Source organism: Oncorhynchus clarkii, chromosome 27 (genome assembly GCF_045791955.1).
Source record: "Oncorhynchus clarkii lewisi isolate Uvic-CL-2024 chromosome 27, UVic_Ocla_1.0, whole genome shotgun sequence".
Lineage (NCBI taxonomy): Eukaryota > Metazoa > Chordata > Actinopteri > Salmoniformes > Salmonidae > Oncorhynchus > Oncorhynchus clarkii.
Genome location: NC_092173.1, coordinates 8,995,043 through 9,012,200, shown reverse-complemented (window position 1 = coordinate 9,012,200; position 17,158 = coordinate 8,995,043). Strand labels below are relative to the sequence as shown.

The 17,158-nt window shown below is 44.9% G+C and overlaps 1 protein-coding gene across 2 annotated transcripts in view; it reads right to left on the bottom strand.

The window, feature by feature from the left end:
* Nucleotides 1-16,598, bottom strand: part of LOC139386153 (tumor necrosis factor alpha-induced protein 2-like) — a 37,123-nt gene extending 20,525 nt beyond the window's left edge. The window contains exons 1-3 of one of the 2 annotated variants that reach the window (XM_071131607.1): nucleotides 16,437-16,598; nucleotides 5,835-6,309; nucleotides 5,429-5,655 (exon numbers count right to left, since the gene is read on the bottom strand). In XM_071131607.1, the coding sequence (XP_070987708.1) occupies nucleotides 5,429-5,655; nucleotides 5,835-6,289 (682 nt within the window). In that variant the 5' untranslated portion in view covers nucleotides 6,290-6,309; nucleotides 16,437-16,598. Of the gene's footprint in view, nucleotides 1-5,428; nucleotides 5,656-5,834; nucleotides 6,310-10,090; nucleotides 10,418-16,436 lie in introns of those variants that run through there. The other variant, XM_071131608.1, reaches the window with a different exon arrangement.
* Nucleotides 16,599-17,158: the final 560 nt, after the last annotated feature.

Below are 17,158 nucleotides of genomic sequence, written 5' to 3'. Positions count from 1 at the left end.
AGGAGTCAGCCATGTCTCTTACTGTCTGCAAATGATTGGGCTGCTGTGTGTCTCAGCATTAGGTGTCAAACTCAATAAGGCTCCCGATCTGCTTGCATAGCTCATTTGTGGCTCTGGGCAGCCGGATAGCAATTTACATGCTGTTGTCCTGCATAGCCCAGCAGCATGGCAGGAAATTATGTAATTTCCTACTCCTCCAGTCCAGTGGTGTGGTAACTGAACACAACGACCCCAGGAAAAGGGGCAGGGAGGTGTGGGGCTGGGGCGGTGACATGACACCACTTTGGGGACTCTCTCTTATAGGCCTACGAAGCACATCGCACCAATGCTATGGTGTGTCACAGATCAGCTGTGTAAATAACCATCCCGCTCTCTCTGTTCGGGGCACCACACGGCTTCCAGGAGCCTTTGCAGTGCTGAGTTGCCCGTTTAGAGGATGCGGGGGCGCTCCGCTTCCGGCCTGCCTCCTTGCTCATCCTTCCCTGTCCCGCTTGAGGAAGAGAAGTTGCGCCCAGCGATGCCATGGCTCCGCCGATACCCCTCCCCCAACAACACTCCATTATGGCCAAAGTTGCCTGCCAACGCAGCGGAAGGACATCTAAATATAAAACACAATGCAGCCAGGCACATCTCCCTTAAAGAGAGTGGGAGGTGGAAAATGACTGTTCTTCCTCCCTTTAGGAGGACACCACGTCTTCCACATGATGGGTGTCTCCCCCCAGACAGAGCCCTCAGCCTGGGCGTTACCTGTCACATGATGTAGCTGGTGGTGACGTGTCACAGAGGGTGTAACTGTGTCACCCACTGGGACGATTAGTCCGCCGTGGCTCAGCCTGCGCCCAATCACCACGTTAAGGTGAGAGGTCAGACCCAAAACGCACCAAAACTGGATTGCCAGATGTTTGAGGGCTCTGCACAGAGATTTGACGGCCTATCCAGGAGTCATTAAAAGCACGAATTGGCCTGGAATGGGCAGTTCCACAGATGGTTAGCTAAGCTATACAGAACAGGGGAACACTTGTCTTTTGTTCCAAGGCACTTGCCCTCTAAGCCTGTCATAAGCAACAGGCCCAGCTAATGTATAGCAGTGGCACCACCCTTCCTCAGTGAAAACCACAAAGGGTATAATGTTGCGAGGGCCGCCTATGGGATCTATAAAGGCTACATATTATGTAACTTTACCTTGAGAAATGTTGGCCTTTTTTATTCCCAAAGGGAGTAAAATAAATTCTTCCCTCAAATAAAAGCACTGACTAAGCAGGATATGTAGTGTACTCTCTTTTCAAATTATGCAGGGTATCAACGCACCTGCAGAACTGCCATTAAGACGATCTCCAGTCATGTTGCTCAGAGCCTAGCAGCACAGAGGGTTATATTGTCCGGGGGTGTCAAGCATGAAGTAAAATATGAGCCTCCTTCCTGGATAGCAAAACCACAGTTCTCTCTGCAGTGAATTCAAAGCAGCATCATATGTTCCCCTTAAACTGCATGTCTAAGATCTAAGACCCCCATCTACGCCCACCACCTCCTCAGTCCCCGGCAGGCTTTCTATGGGTACTGTAGGTGGACACCTGAGCTCTAGAACCTCATCTCCCATTCTCTGGTACCCATTCAGCCTTAATCTAGACAGAAGAAGCCTAGCCTGGTCCCAGATCTGTTTGTGCTGTCGTGAAGCCAACTGCTATGGTTGTTGTCAATGCCAAACAGACATGGGACCAAGCTAGAGGCAGCCTGCCCGCCTTCACATCTAAGCGCGTGCGATCCAAAAGCAGAAAATCAAATAAGCAGAGGAGCATCCAACAACCTTCCCACAGCTCCACCAAAATCCCCCATATTCCTGCAGGCACAGCTGGGTCAAATTTGTTCCCCCCTTTCCTTCCTATCCTCTACTTCCATCCTTTTCTCCATAATCCTAAGCTCAGCCACAACAAAGCAAACCTGGCCCTGACCCGGCCATGTCCTGAGAAAGCCTTTGGTCCCAGGCAAGCCCTCCAGGCCCCGGTCGGAGAGTGACATGGCGTCCATGTGAAGTGAGCGTCGGCCCAGAAACGAAGAGACCTCCTCCCCAGCCACTCCCTCCCGTCAGCACATGGCCCCGGCAGGGCTGGGACTGATCACATTAACTCATCCTGGGAGTCAATAGTGCACTGTACTCAAATTCCCCTTTCTCCTCATTGCTATGGACATTCAACTGACACTGACAAAACAAACACTAATCGGATCATAGGAAAAGTGCACTGCCTGGGTTGTCACACTACGGCAGAAAAGGCGGCTCTGCCCAGTTTGAATTATTTATTTTTTTACCAACTGATTGCTCGTTATACTGTTTTTCTATTTGCTGCCATAGTGAGGTATGAAAACACATATTACTTTTGGCACACGGGAACTTGAAACTGACTGTGTTACAGCTGGTGTGTTTCAAGGTCATATATTGAATATGAGAGGAAGCAGCATGCATTCCATCATGGCTAACATAGCCATTTGTTGCTAGGATCCTGAGCTGGACACAGTTTTCATAGCAGTTACTGCAGGACATGAGCCAGTGCTAGTTACAGTTTTATGGTCCAGGGGCCTTGGGGTTGTCATTTGGCAAGGCCTGGAAATCATTCACTAGGCTGTGGCCTGCACCTCCTATATGGCCCTGTTATCAAGGCGCTCTCGGGTGCCGTCTGGACCGCTGTGAACTCAACCTAATGTGGACGCACCCAGCCAATCAGAGGAGTATGACACACAGAGATTACGACTGCCATGTTAGCTGGGTAACCAGAGAGGGCTGATGATGATGGGGAAAGTGGGTTGGAACAGGAGGCTGTGGGCTGAGGGCTTGGTCAGAATATGTTGTAATCTGACCCTAGCTTTCTGAATACCTGAGGCCAGGTTGGTTGCCACACTTATCTGATTGGAAGAACACTGAAGGGGACATCCCATGCGGAGGTACAGGGAGCAGTGTTGAGGTTGCTGTGGCTTTGTGCCCTTTCACGCTATACACATGTCACTGCTTTACTTTCAAGGTACAGATGGGTTGCAAGATGTGCTGTGGTTTCACCTATGAATATGTGTTTCCTTAGTTTCAATACCTATCATGACTGCATCCTCTTTTCTTTATTCTGTCTTGAATGATTTAGTATCAACACGCTGCATCTTTGATTGAGGGATCATTCAAATGTAGCTCTCAATTTGTCTGAAACAGTTGGCAAAGAGTCTGAATAGTCACTCACTCTCCATTACTCAGGTATTTCCTGACACCTGAGCACAGCCACACAGTCTACTTAGCCGAGCACAGGCTGTTTTTCTTTCTGGAATCAATGCCACAGTACTGATGTCCGCAAACATACACTGTCCGTTCTTTTTTCCTTAGCTCCTGGCTCTTTTAATAAGGACCAGTCTAGAAACAAACAGCCTCAAGGAACAAAGGCTTGTTCCATGTTGAAGGAGGGCCCAACTCTTTACAGAGGGATGGCCTGGTGAGAATGTTACTGCTACTGCTCTTAAACCATCTTCTCCTAATTGTTTTATTTAACTAGGCAAGTCAGTTAAGAAGAAATTCATTGGGTTAACTGCCTTGTTCAGGGGCAGAACGGCAGATTTTTACCTTGTCAGCTCGGGGATTCGATCCGGCAACCTTTCTTATGAAGACAATGATAGTGTTAAATATTTACCAGCTTCAACATAACCCTGAAAATACCTTTAAAGTAGAGGTTTCAGTTTTGTAGAATGAGGAAATGAATCTAACAAGCGATGACTGAAAGAAACATGAGTTCCCTACTGGTCATGTCTTTGTGATTTAAGGGGGCTAACAACCACCGTCACTGTTCTGCTGCACAACAGTTTGTGCTGACAGCTGAGAGAACAATGCCAGAAAGAGCTGTGTTTTCCCCTAACAAACACGGTCAAATAAACAAATATAACGCCTCTTCGCTGTGGGTCAGCTGGAGGGAGGGGGGGGGGGGGGGGGGGGGGGGGGGGGTGTTCAACCAAGAAATAACACACATGTTTGAAACACACAGAGTGGAGCACGCATCCCATTCCTCCTCCATGGATCCCTCTTTCATCACTCTCTTCGTACGGCACTCATGCATGGATCCCCGGGGCGAGGTGTAATGGTGTAAAGCTTTGATATGACAGCCTGTATGGCTGAATCTCTAAGGCGATAAGGCCATTCTGTCCTGCTTCACTAGTCTCAGATATGTCATGGGGCCCAGTGGCGCAGGTAGAATGGCATGAACATGGAGAAGCAGCATCTACAGTGGGGAGAACAAGTATTTGATACACTGCCGATTTTGCAGGTTTTCCTACTTACAAAGCATGTAGAGGTCTGTAATTTGTATCATAGGTACACTTCATGCAAATTAATTTTAATTTTAATTTTTAATTACTTAAAAATCATACAATGTGATTTTCTGGATTTTTGGATTTAGATTCCATCTCTCACAGTACCTATGATAAATGATAAAAATTACAGACCTCTACATGCTTTGTAAGTAGGAAAACAGCCTGTAAACAACACATCTCAGTGATATTTTGAGTGTGATACGATGGTATTTGGACAGCTTGCTTAGTGAAAGGCCAGGATAAAGAGTGAACATGTCTGATCCTGAGCTCTCAGCAGTTTCTATGTGCTGTTGGTGAAGCTGGTTAAAAGGACTTGTACATTCTTTATAAAAAAAAAATGTTTAAATGGGGCTGTTGCTACCACTTTTAGCCTTACCTTTACTCTTCACACAGAGAGACAGGCACATCCTGTTGGTATTAAACATGAAAGCTGATCTCTAGCCATGCTGACATGGTGGTGCACCATTACCGAGTGCCCTCACGCTATCCCGAACGTTAAGCTCTGGATTATTCAATTCAGACTCACGGAATCAAGTTCTAGGCTTTTTTTTTCTATGCCACATCTTACATCGAATATCTCTGTGGGAAACCCTTAGGTTGGTCCTCCTGCATGGGGATGACCGCATCGCTCAGCCGTGGCCTAGTTGGACCTGGTCTCCTCTATCCCAGCGACATCTTTCTCCCATTGTTTCCAAAGTGTCCAAAAACAGCCCCAGACATTGAGACATTCATAGCATCATCTCTGTTGTGAAAATAGCAGCACACTGCGGAGAATATAGGCGGGATTGATTGTTTACTGGAAGGGAGGCTGACCCTGTTTTATGGTAGACCTGTGAAACATGGAATGCTCAGCTGAATTGAAGTAAACCTTGGCCATGACTATCAACTAACTGTTTGGGTTATTATCGGCCATGATCTCCATGCATTTTAGCAGTATCTTATCTCTTCAAATGTAATGGGGGGATAGCATACCCTTACTGGTTCAGTTACCAATCAACAGTCATCATAAGACCCCCGTTGGAATCATTCAGAGTGGATCCCAGTGCATACTGGCTGACCCTTAGTAACCCAGTGCTCCACTGAGGGCTGTCCTTACCTGAGAGGGGCTCCCTTGGCTTCACCTCCTCCACCACTTCCTCCTCCACCACCTCCTCTTCATGAGACGAGTGGTCGGCCACGGACTCCCTCTTCAGCTTACCCAGGCCCACCATCTTCATGAAGGAGAGCCGGCGGCTGGAAGAGTCGCCCCCCTCGCTCTCTGAGCACAGCTCCCCGTTGGGCAGGCTTTCCTTGCGAAGGCTCTCCCTGCACTTCCCTGCAAATCTGTGCAGAGAAGAGGTGGAATTGAGGGTTAAGGGGTTATGTTATAGGAGATGTGGGCTGGGCTCAACATCCTCTTCTAAACCACTCCTCAACAGCTTTTCTCTACACCTCTCGTACCTGAGTAAGCTTCCCTCTACACCTCTCGTACCTGAGTAAGCTTCCCTCTACACCTCTCGTACCTGAGTAAGCTTCCCTCTGAGCTCCGTCGGCCCTTCTTCTTCTTCTCTGAGGTGGGGGTGCTTGCTACGGACCCCTGAGGGGAAGGGGTGGCAGTGCCCTTACTGCGGCCTGACATACGGAGCCCCTTGCCCAGCTTGCCCAGAGTCTTCAGCGGGGAGACGCCTCGGATACGGTCCAGGGTGCCCTTGAACGAACTCTTCCCGCCACGTCTCTCCTCGTTCGCCTCGTTCTCATCCTCCTCGTCTTCGAAGGGGTTACGGTCTCGTGGCGCGCCCCCGTCCAGGAGTGAGTTTGCCTGAGCCCATTTCTCATTGCCACTGGGCTCCTCAAAGGCGCTGGATTTCAGGTTCAGGCTCATTTTGCGAAGGATCAGCTCGCCACGCGTGTTCTCCAACTCCCCGTTCACCCTGCTGCCTCCCTTCAGCCGCGCTGGGAGGTTCTTGAGGATGGGCATGCTTCCACTTGGGGTTTAAACTAAGGAACATAGAGAGAAAGAGATGTGGAATGATTACTTAGGACCTCTTCCAAGAGATGCTTCCTTTAAATTGGACCTGAATAAAACTGATAGCACAGTATGTCACACATCTTTCTTTGTTCATTTTAGTAGGCTACCTAATAAGATTTTGTCTGATACAGCTAACGAGGATAGTTACTAAAGTAACTCAGATATACAGTTTACGATAACAGTCATCTGTTCACCCAGTGTCATCGCCCCACCCTTGTGCCGGGTAATAGGATAGTTCAGATACAGGATGGTTATCAGCAATCATTAATCATCTTTAAAGAGAGAGTCTATCTGATAAAACATTAACAGGTAACCTTCTGCCTTTACCACCCAAACAGGAATCACCATGGAAACACCAACCTTGCTTCCGTTTGGGTGGGAAGACGGTTGTGAATAGATGTGCTATGCTATCATGGTCATGTGGCTGAGGTCCAGGATCTGGGCCTATTTTATTAGGTTTCAGATCCTTGTTCTACTTGTGTATGTGCTACAGTCTTTGATGCCCTTTGACCCTTTTCAATAAAACATGTTTGTCCCTCTTCATGGGCTTCCTGCCACACCGAGAGCCCTGGGATATTTACGTCTGGTGACAAGGGGAAGGGACAACGCTGAATCACTTCCTCATTATGTGTATGTGTGTGCTCAACAAGCTTTGGGAAAATGATGGAGACCGCTATTTCCGTGCCCTTACTTTGGGGAAATTGAAAGTGACCTCTGAGAACATTTGAGTGGAAAGTCCTGAATTGATCACTTGAAAACTCAAGAGACCTCTGCTCACCAGTTTACAATGTTCTCCTTCCTACTCCTACTGATACCAGATACAAATATAAAAAGTATTGATTTTGTTCTAATGAATAAAAATTCCTTGATGAATTCTGGGTAAACTATAAACTAAGTCAAACATTATGAATGGTACGCTTGGGATATAGCATATTCTAAAACACATTCCATATTAGATTTTAAAAAATGACTTGATTTATGATGTTTCACAGTAACGTGCATGGCTTTACACAAATTATTATGGCCAGGGCAATTTCAATTCCCAAAGAAGACCTATTGTTTTGTAGCGTCCCTAAGTGTTTTAGAATGACAGTGCTTCTGGATGCTTTTTCCATGTGGGTAGCTGGGGCATTCAAGGTGTCCATGTACAATCAGAGAGCCAACCTTCAGGGGAACTACACTGAGAATGTTGTGATATTGTATAGGAGCTTCATACACAGCTGAACTTATTTAGACCAGGTCGCCGGCTTGGAAAAAGACCCACCTGTCTAGAGAGGGGAAGTTAACCATGGGGCAAAGGAAACTGCTACGACTGAAACGTACGACTGATGACTGGTTTGTGGCAAGGGATATTACATAACAGTGAACCCTTTCACTTTTGTTTACACAACATGAACTTAGCCTATACAATGGCTATATGAGTCTAATAGATGTGACCGAATAGGGTTATAAAATGTGTTATTACACACCCTTACTAATGAAGTTAGATCTTGTCCATTTGGTTCCATGTCATGACTTGCAAGAAAAGCCATGTGAGCAAACAACAAGAAGCAAGCGCAACTAGCGGCGTGACAACAAGGAAACAAAAAAAGATACCGAATAGTTCTGCAAAGCAAATGCCAGGCCTATCCTTGACCTTTGGTAGTCAACACAAAGCCTCATGAACAATGGCTTTCTAAATTCACAGATATCAACATGAAACGTGATGTTGACAACCCGAGTTACGTAAAGCATGTTGCATTGCAGACAGTCGGTGACACCAGCGACACGGATGTCTGATAAGCTTTTGAGAGCGGCTGTAACAAGTGGTCCCTGTTGTTTATCCCGTGCTCTCCTACACCTCCTCATCTACTCAGCTACTAAAGCCACACTGCAATTCCTGCTCTAATTATAACCTAATCAGAGCTGCCATTATGAAAGCAGCGGTTAGATCACTGGGGGAGATACGGGGACCACTTTCCCAGACTAACTCCACTTCCTGTCTCGTTCAGGACCAAGTAGCAGACAAAAGGGACAGGTTCCCATTGGTCCCTTCCTCTCCACCTCTCCAACAGGCCAACAGCACAACCCACCAGCCAGGCCAGACATCTCTGTTTCGTTAACACACACTATCGAGGGTCTCATCTCTCTTGACACAGATAAACTTCAAAAGCTTGTACATCATGTCCTTCTGGATTGGCTGGATATGTATGATGTCAATGTGTTTTTTTTTATAGCCATATCAACAAATAACACTATTTAATCTCATGTCTTGAATAGGCCTACACTCAGGCTTGACCTTCAGCTATTTAACATTTTAGATTACGTTTGAACTGTCGAACTGAACACAATAGTGTGTAATTGAAGACTTCACTTGGTCCAAAGTCCCCTCTCTGCAGACATCTTGTCTCTTCAGAAGGGAGAGAGCGGGCATCAGGCTACTGCAGAGAGGCCAGGCCTACCGTCAAGATGTGTCAGATATGAGGGGCTCCGCTGCGGCTCCATTCTGGCCTAAGGCCACTCACTGAAGGCAGCGGTTAGAGGACAGGCCCAATATTGTTGGGAGGGCCCCAAAAACATACGGTCTTGTATAACTTTCCTTGAGGACAGAAGCTGTTCTGAGAGTGACAGTGTTATGGAGACTGGCGACATGGGTTGGTGAATCCAATAAAACATATTAGCAACATAGGAAATACCTATATGAGTAAGTACGATTAGTTTGGAAAGGCTGCTTTTTTTTCTCTCAATTCTATCAACTATCTATCAAATGTATCAACATGTGATTTCGCCCCTCAACGTCCTTGATTGACCAGATTTCCTCTCAATCAAGGCTTCCAATCTCAGTGTTGGCTATGAACAATGAACTCTAATACCTTGCCAATCATCAGGATAATGTTAAAGGATGAAGCAAAGCAGTTCACTATCATATCAGCATTGCTCAGTAGCTGCAACAGTTCACATAACGGCTGTGTGTGCCCTACAAGACCTCTGCTAAGATTGTGTTTTTTCCATGACACTTCCCTTATTTCAACATATTTAGGGCAGTAAATTGTTAACTGACACAGGGCTGGCTGTGAGCAGAGCTAAATGGGGGGGGGGGGGTAGATCTAAAGAGGGGGAATGTTCTTCTGCAGGAAGAAAATATGTCACAGTCAGCTCATTTAGAGTTCAGTTCTCCTGAGAGTACAGAGGAATAAATCATGAATCTCTTGAAAATACTTGAGTTTATAAAGAGAGTTAATAAATCATATTTATTCGACAAAGGTTTGGCCTGAGTTGTCTCAGAATAAATATGACTTATTAACTGATCAGGTTAGTCTCTAACGCAGAACCCTGAGCATGACTCTCTTTAGAAACTCAAGCATTTTCAAGAGATTCGGGAATGAGTCACATGCCTCAATTAGCTACAGATTGTAACACCAGATAATGTGTAATAATTGTTCAACTGTCTATTATTACAATCTGTAGCTAATCCCAAACCAGAGTTTGTCATAGCCTACTGCCACAAAAATATAACACAAATGCTAAAAATCGGAGATGATCTCTGCAAAAACCTTTCAATTAAAGACCCCCCAAAATACAGCACTTTATGTTTCATCATACACAACATAACAACACTGAAAACGTCTAAATGTATCACATTTCCCTAGACATTACTGTTTGTAGGTTAATGCCATTTGTCAATGTCATCAGTGTCAGTCTATTAGTAACAAAATCATAATGGATATCCAATAACAATCTGAGAAACACACAACAGGTGAATCTACTTACATGATTCATGATTAGTCGCTTATTAAAAACATGCACCAAAAATACAAACAAAAGTGAAATCCTCGAGCTAGTCAAAACCAAGATAAGGTCGTCTCGTCAGGTGAGAGACTGCTGCGCTCAGTGCGCTGCGGAGAGTTCCATAAAGCTTTCACCCTTTATTTTCTGTGGGCTGGTTTCTGAACTCCTCGCCTATCGCTGTCACTCGCAGCAGCCGCGTTGGCATCGCGCAAAGGCATTGACAACTGTGCGACTGAGTTCTCCAGAGTTGCTGTTATAATCAAGTTCCTAAGTTTTATCTTACAGACTTGTAATGCCACTCTGTCTTTTCCGCGCGTTTCCATTAAAATAGTATACATCCGCGCAATGGAAGAAAAAAACACAGATGGGATTCCCCTTGAATTTCCAATTAGGTGCTACAGTGCTACACTACACCTGTCACATTATGACCCAGGATCAGCCAATATCATGAGCTTCTGGCAATCATCCCAACTGATGATTTATTAGGAATGTGGACAGTTTATTCACGAAAGAAATGCAGTATGAAATGTTATGTGTTCTGCATTACATTATTGTGTTATGCAAGCCTACCTATCATGATGAGCATTGATGGCAATATTCAATGACGGATATTGTAGGATAGGTGTTGCCATAGAGTTAGAATTGAATCCTAACAGGCTCCCTACACATATTTTTTCCAAAAGAACATGTCCATTAAAACCTCCACAGGGTTGGTGGGTCCCCCGCTGGACAGTTGAACTAACGTAGGCTAATGTGATTAGCATGAGATTGGAAGTGACAAGAAAATTTACCAGGACTGATATTGTCAGAAAGCTTAAATTCTTGTTAATCTAACTGCGCTGTCCAATTTACAGTAGCTATTACAGTGAAAGAATAACATGCAATTGTTTGAGGAAAGTGCACAGTTATGAACTTGAAAATGTATTAATAAACCAATTAGGCATATTTGGGCAGTCTTGATGCAATGCAATGGTTCATTGGATCAGCCTAAAACTTTGCACATTCACTGCTGCCATCTAGTGGCCAAAATCTAAACTGTGTCTGGGCTGGAATAATACATTATGGCCTTTCTTTTGCATTTCAAAGAGAATGGTACAAAAAAATACAAAAAAACGCATGTTTTTTCTTTGTATTATCTCTTATCTCTTACCAGATCTAATGTTTTATATTCCCCTACAAACAATTCCACAAACGTCAAAGTGTTTCCTTTCAAATGGTATCAAGAATATGCATGCCCTTGCTTCAGGTCCTGAGCTATAGGCAGTTAGATTTGGGTATGTCATTTTAGGCAAAAATTGAAAGAAAAAGGGCTGATCCTTTAAGATTGAATGTAAAAGTTCACCTTGTGCCTTGTGAACGGATGGAGCACACCCCTCAACAGGTCAATGCCCTGTCTCTGCCCTTCTCTCACTGGCCTGTAAGTTGTCCAGAACAAACGGCCTCAGCACGCGCTGAGAGGAAGTCCCTCAAATACAAATCAGTTCACTCTCAAAAAGACAATAGGAGTTGTGTACGAGTGCGTCTCGGCGGGATACATTTCATTTGTGGCAGCCAATATGGACGCCATTGTTTGGAGCCGTGTTGGACGAAGCACCCCAGACGACATAAACTCCCGTTTCCCTCGCAATTCAGGCACTCAATGTCAACATTGAGAAATCAGTTTGAGCCTGGGAGGCTGAGAGTACGGTAAACAATTGGGTAAAGCTTAGCCGCTGATGTATTGATGCATAAACAAAGGATGGTCCGGAGAGTACCCTTTCGGCCTGGCTGACCTGGAAAACCATCTTAACATTATACAAGGTTAAGTCGTGGGGGCAAGTCAGAGAGTCTAATACACATTCATCACAAATATGTACTCTCCATAGCTGGTGGACACTTAGAATAGCAATAGTTTCTTATAAGTGTTTTTTTGCACAACACTCACCAAACAAGCATCAACCTTTTAGGGATTTTGACTTTGAAAATGGATGGCGATACTGATTAACTTGGGCTGCCGCTGGACACAGACTCTGAACCGGTATAATGAGAGGCACCACCAGTCACCTTGGCTAAGGCAGTTAGCCTGCAGTTCTGGACAGTTGTGTACTCAGTTACCCCACCTCACATAGTGCCAAGTCATGGTGGAATACCACTGTGCACGATGACTTATTTGTCAGGACCAATGAATTGCATGAAGATACTCTACAGCAGGGGAGTCAAACTCATTCCATGGCGGGCCTGGTGTCTGCGGGTTGAGAGTACTGCATGGATGAGAGTTGGAATGAAAGATATCATCTTTGCCACTTTTCAGCATTCCATTGAGTGAGTCCCCGCACGTCCTGTCCCAAACAGACCAAACTAATCAATTACAGAGCAGTGATTGGATCTGTCTGAGTGGAAGCACTGTGAGCACACCACTAGTCAGGTCTGTTCCTGTTGATTGCCATGGGGGTGGCGAGAGGGACAGGAAACATGGCTCCTGGCAGCACATCTAAGGCCTGCCGTGAATACAGAGTGGCTATTTCACTGTGTGCCTTGGCTTCTATATGGAGGAGCCTGCAATTGGAGTGTATTTCAGGCTTTAGGGAACAGGAAATAGCAACTCATAAGATTGCCTTCTTCATTGTTAAGTGCAACATTCTCTCTCTGTCTCTCCATCCTTTTCCCCAAGCTGTCACCACAGTCCACCTTGGCAGCGTTTCAACGGTTTCGCAACGGCCCCCAGCAGACCTGTTGGTTCATGTTGGATCCTAAACGGCCAGATGTACTATTATTTTGGTTTTAGATAGGGAGTTATCTTCAGGTCATCTTCCTGACTGCGGAAGATAGGTAACAGAATGAGGGTAGTTCTAGTTGCTCAATTCTTTTTGTTGTAGAAGTTCTACAACTGAGGTTGAGGAATTCCTAAACGAACAAGATAATATGATGTTATTAGAAAAGGGTTCCATCTTTTGCGTTAACTTTCACATTCTCAAACTCTGCAGAAATGGGCAGGTAGCATGTTGCTACTGATAAGCTATAAGATGCTAAAAACAAATCCAATCAGGACATTTTTGTTGTTTGTCGCCATGGTTATGTAACATTCCCCAATGCAGCACCTGTGTGTGGGGTCAACAGGGGGCGCTCCAATCATAGCCTGCCTGCATCCTGTACTGATCGCCCCACACGGGCCACAGGAAGCCCCCTCGGAGCACCTCTACCACCCCTCACTGAGTGAAGGGCCCCTATTGAATGCCCTCGGTTCATCAGTCTCAGTGCATCAATCTGTCCCCTGTCCCACTCAAACACACACAGCCAACAGCACAGGAGGAATTAAGGTTATCCTTTATTTGCGCTGACTGCAGTAAGTAGCATCCTGGTGCCTTCACGATTCACCCATCTGGGGAGCGGATAGACGTCAGACTCGTTTCCCTGACCTGAAGAGGTTTAGAGTGTTCTAATTCAATGCTAATTCAGGTGGACGGAGGAGGAAGGTAGCCAGCCTATCACTCAGCAGGCGAGTCATTTGTAATGTAGACTGTAGGAATAAGAGGATAAAAAAGGATCTCACAGAACCATTTTTGTCACCAAAGGGTGCGCTGTAATGGCTTGGTGACAAACATAATCATGTACAGTATACTCCCACACATCCCATGTTTCTCTCTCTGCCTCAGCTTTTCCTTCCTGAGTTAAACTCTTTTGTAATCATGACATTGGTTCCGCTGACCTTGGCAACATGGCCATGAAGTCCTTAGTTTGGCAGGCCTCGTTGTTGACAATTAAGTTGCTCTTTGTTTGTCACGTTTGTATTGCTTGCTTTTGTTTACAATGAAACCATGAAAAGTATTGCCTCTAAGCTGAGATGTGGTGTTCGGAGCGTGTTGGAATGTAAAACCTAAGTGAACAGTACCAGTCAAAAGATTGGACACGCCTACTCGTTCAAGGGTTTTTCTTGATTTGTTTTACTATTTTCTACATTGTAGAATAATAGTGAAGACGTCAAAACTATGAAATAACACATATGGAATCATGTAGTAACCAAAAAAAGTGTGAAACAAATCTAAATCTATTTAATATTTGAGATTCTTCAAAGTAGCCACCTTTTGCATTGATGACAGCTTTGCACACTCTTGGCGTTCTCCTTGGAGTTGGTGGCAGCTCAGTTGCCACTAGTTTTGGCGTTACAAAGCAACTCATTTTAACGGTGTAGCTATCCACTTAACACACTTTATAGCCTGGAAACATTGTATTATCTCTCATAAGGTACTGTGACTGCTATATCTACTGCGTTACTGTACTGACTACAGCATTATGTAATACCACACCATGTACCATCACTTAGGCTAGACAGAAACTTTTACATGGTAAGTTTTGAAGTACTGGTGAGATCGTTCAATGTTGAAATCCTTAGTGGCAACAGGTCTTGTTCCCTTGAACTGTCCTAACTGTAATTGTCTAGGTGTACCTCTGTGACTAATGGGGGCCTTGGTTGCATGGTTCCTCACTGTGAGACATCTCACAAGAAGGCCTATACTGGCCACTGTACATTGGCTTATATTAAGCTATTGTTCATATGTTGCATCTTTAGACTTTGTCATTGTCGCTCTAATGTTTATAGAAAAGGTTATTGAGATTTTCCCGTGACTGTGCGTGCGTCACGAACATGCAGGGATAAACAATACAGACAACAGAGATTCCCTGAAGGACACTCAGATAACCATCAATGACTCATCAGATTATCAGATACTCCCTCAACACTGGACATGTGGTCAGCGGTCAGTGTAATTCAAATGTGCTACACCGCATCAAACAAGGCTTTCATACCATTGAAACATAGATTAAAACGGCACCGAAGTTAAAGCTTCACCCACGAAATTCTGTAAAAAAAATAATTATACAATGCACTCTTCACATTTCATCCATAAAACATGATATAAACAGCCAACAGATGAACAGCTGTGGATAGTCCACTATGTGGGCTGTTTCTAGAAGGACTAAAGTGGAGCAAATCTGCTCTGTATGTACAGTGCATTCAGAAGGTCATCAGACCCCTTGACTTTTTCCACATTTTGTTACGTTACAGCCTTATTCTAAAACTGATTCAATAGTTTTCTTCCCCCTCTTCATCAATCTACACAAAAATACCCCATAATGAGAAAGCAAAAACATACTTTTAGAATTTATTGCAAATTTAATTAAAATACTTTGTACTTTGTTGAAGTACTCAAGTACTCAGTACTTTGTTGAAGCACCTTTGGCAGCGATTACAGCTTAGGTATGATGCTACAAGCTTGGCACACCTGTATTTGGCTGTGTGCTTAGGGTTGTTGTCCTATTGGAAGGTGAACCCTTTTAGATGTTCCAGAGCCCCAGTCTGAGGTCCTGAGCGCTCTGGAGCAGGTTTTCATCAAGGATCTCTCTGTACTTTACTCCATTCATCTTTTCAGAGTGACCATCGGGTTCTTGGTCACCTCCCTGACCAAGGCGTTTCTCCCCCAATTGCTCAGTTTGGCCGGGTGGCCAGCTCTTGGAAGAGTTTTGGTGGTTCCAAACTTCTTCAATTTAAGAATGATGGAGGCCACTGTGTTCTTGGGGACCTTCAATGCTGCAGACATTTTTTGGTACCCTTCCCCAGATCTGTACCTTGACACAATATTGTCTCTGCGCTCTACTGACAATCCCTTCGACCTCATGGCCTGGTTTTTGCTCCGACATGCACTGTAAACTGTGGGACCTTATATAAGGTGTATAAATTAGCAAACATTATTATCATGTTTTCAATTTGTCTTTATGGGGTGTTGCGTGTAGATTGATGAGGATTTTTTGTATTTATTTAATCCATTTTAGAATAAGACTGTAACATAACAAAATGTGGAAAAAGGGAAGGGGTCTGAATACTTTCCGAAATGCGCTGTATATTCATGTAGTTATCGATGCATGGCTTTTCCTGATCCACAAGGCTTTGGAGCCCTGTCTGTATTATAAGTGCTGCAATACATGATAACAAAATACTTATATTGGAGGAAGTTATATTTAAATTATGGTATTCTATAGGCCCTAGTAAAGACACAACAGCAGACACATAAATATTCCATAAAGACTATACATGAAACAACAGTGATATACTGTATAACTCTGAAAAAAGCAAACAGAATGTTATCCACTGAATACTGCCGCTCACTGGTCTCTCATTGGTCTCCGCTCTGACCAATACGGAACCCAAGCCCTGCTCTCTATGAGTGGGTGAGGACACATGCTTCTGAGGAGAGCTCTGACTGGAGCCCAACCAAACCAGGGGCACCTGGACAACATGAAACTGAGATGAAAAGTCTAAAATGGCATCACCCGGGGCCCAGAGTCCAGCTCTTACCTTGTTATGCTGTTAAAAAGAGGATCCCTGTGATTCTCACAGCAGTGGCATCCCTGGCCACACGGGCAATGTAGCTGGTCGAAGTGGGTGTGTGAGTGGCTGTGTCCTCGCAGGTCCGACAGCTCAGAAGTAATGCCTGCTTCTCCGTTCCAGAGGCTCGTCTGGACTCCAGGGCTGGCGTTGGCCATTTCCTGCCTATAGCGCAAGATGCTTTTTCCTGAGGAAGCGGGCCATCCCATTTTTGCCCCCCCAATCCTGCCTCCTCCTCCACAGCGAGCTACAGGCCCCTCAGGGAGAGAGGCTGATTATACTAATTGCCTTTGGAGAGGGGGGGGGGGGGGGGGGGGTTCTTGTGGCTAGACTTTCATTTCGTTTATTAATTTGTTTGTTTGTTTTAGACCCATATGTATATTGAATCCCCCCACCTCATAGAGATGATCTATTTTAAGTAATCTACCATAGGCAACCCCCCTATGCCCTATCCACCGGATCTAGGATTTGTTTTGGAGTATTCTCCCGTCACCTAGTTGTTTTGAACTTTGTTTATGAACGTATTCTGCAATGAACACACCTACACACGGATGTGGTCATAGAGTTCATGTGTAAAGCTCTTTGTTTGAGGCCCATGTTTGTTTATGTGCTTTGAGCATCTGTGAGACTTTGGGATGTATTGATGCTGTGGAACAAAGCACTTGGAGTTCTAACCCTTTACTGTATACTGT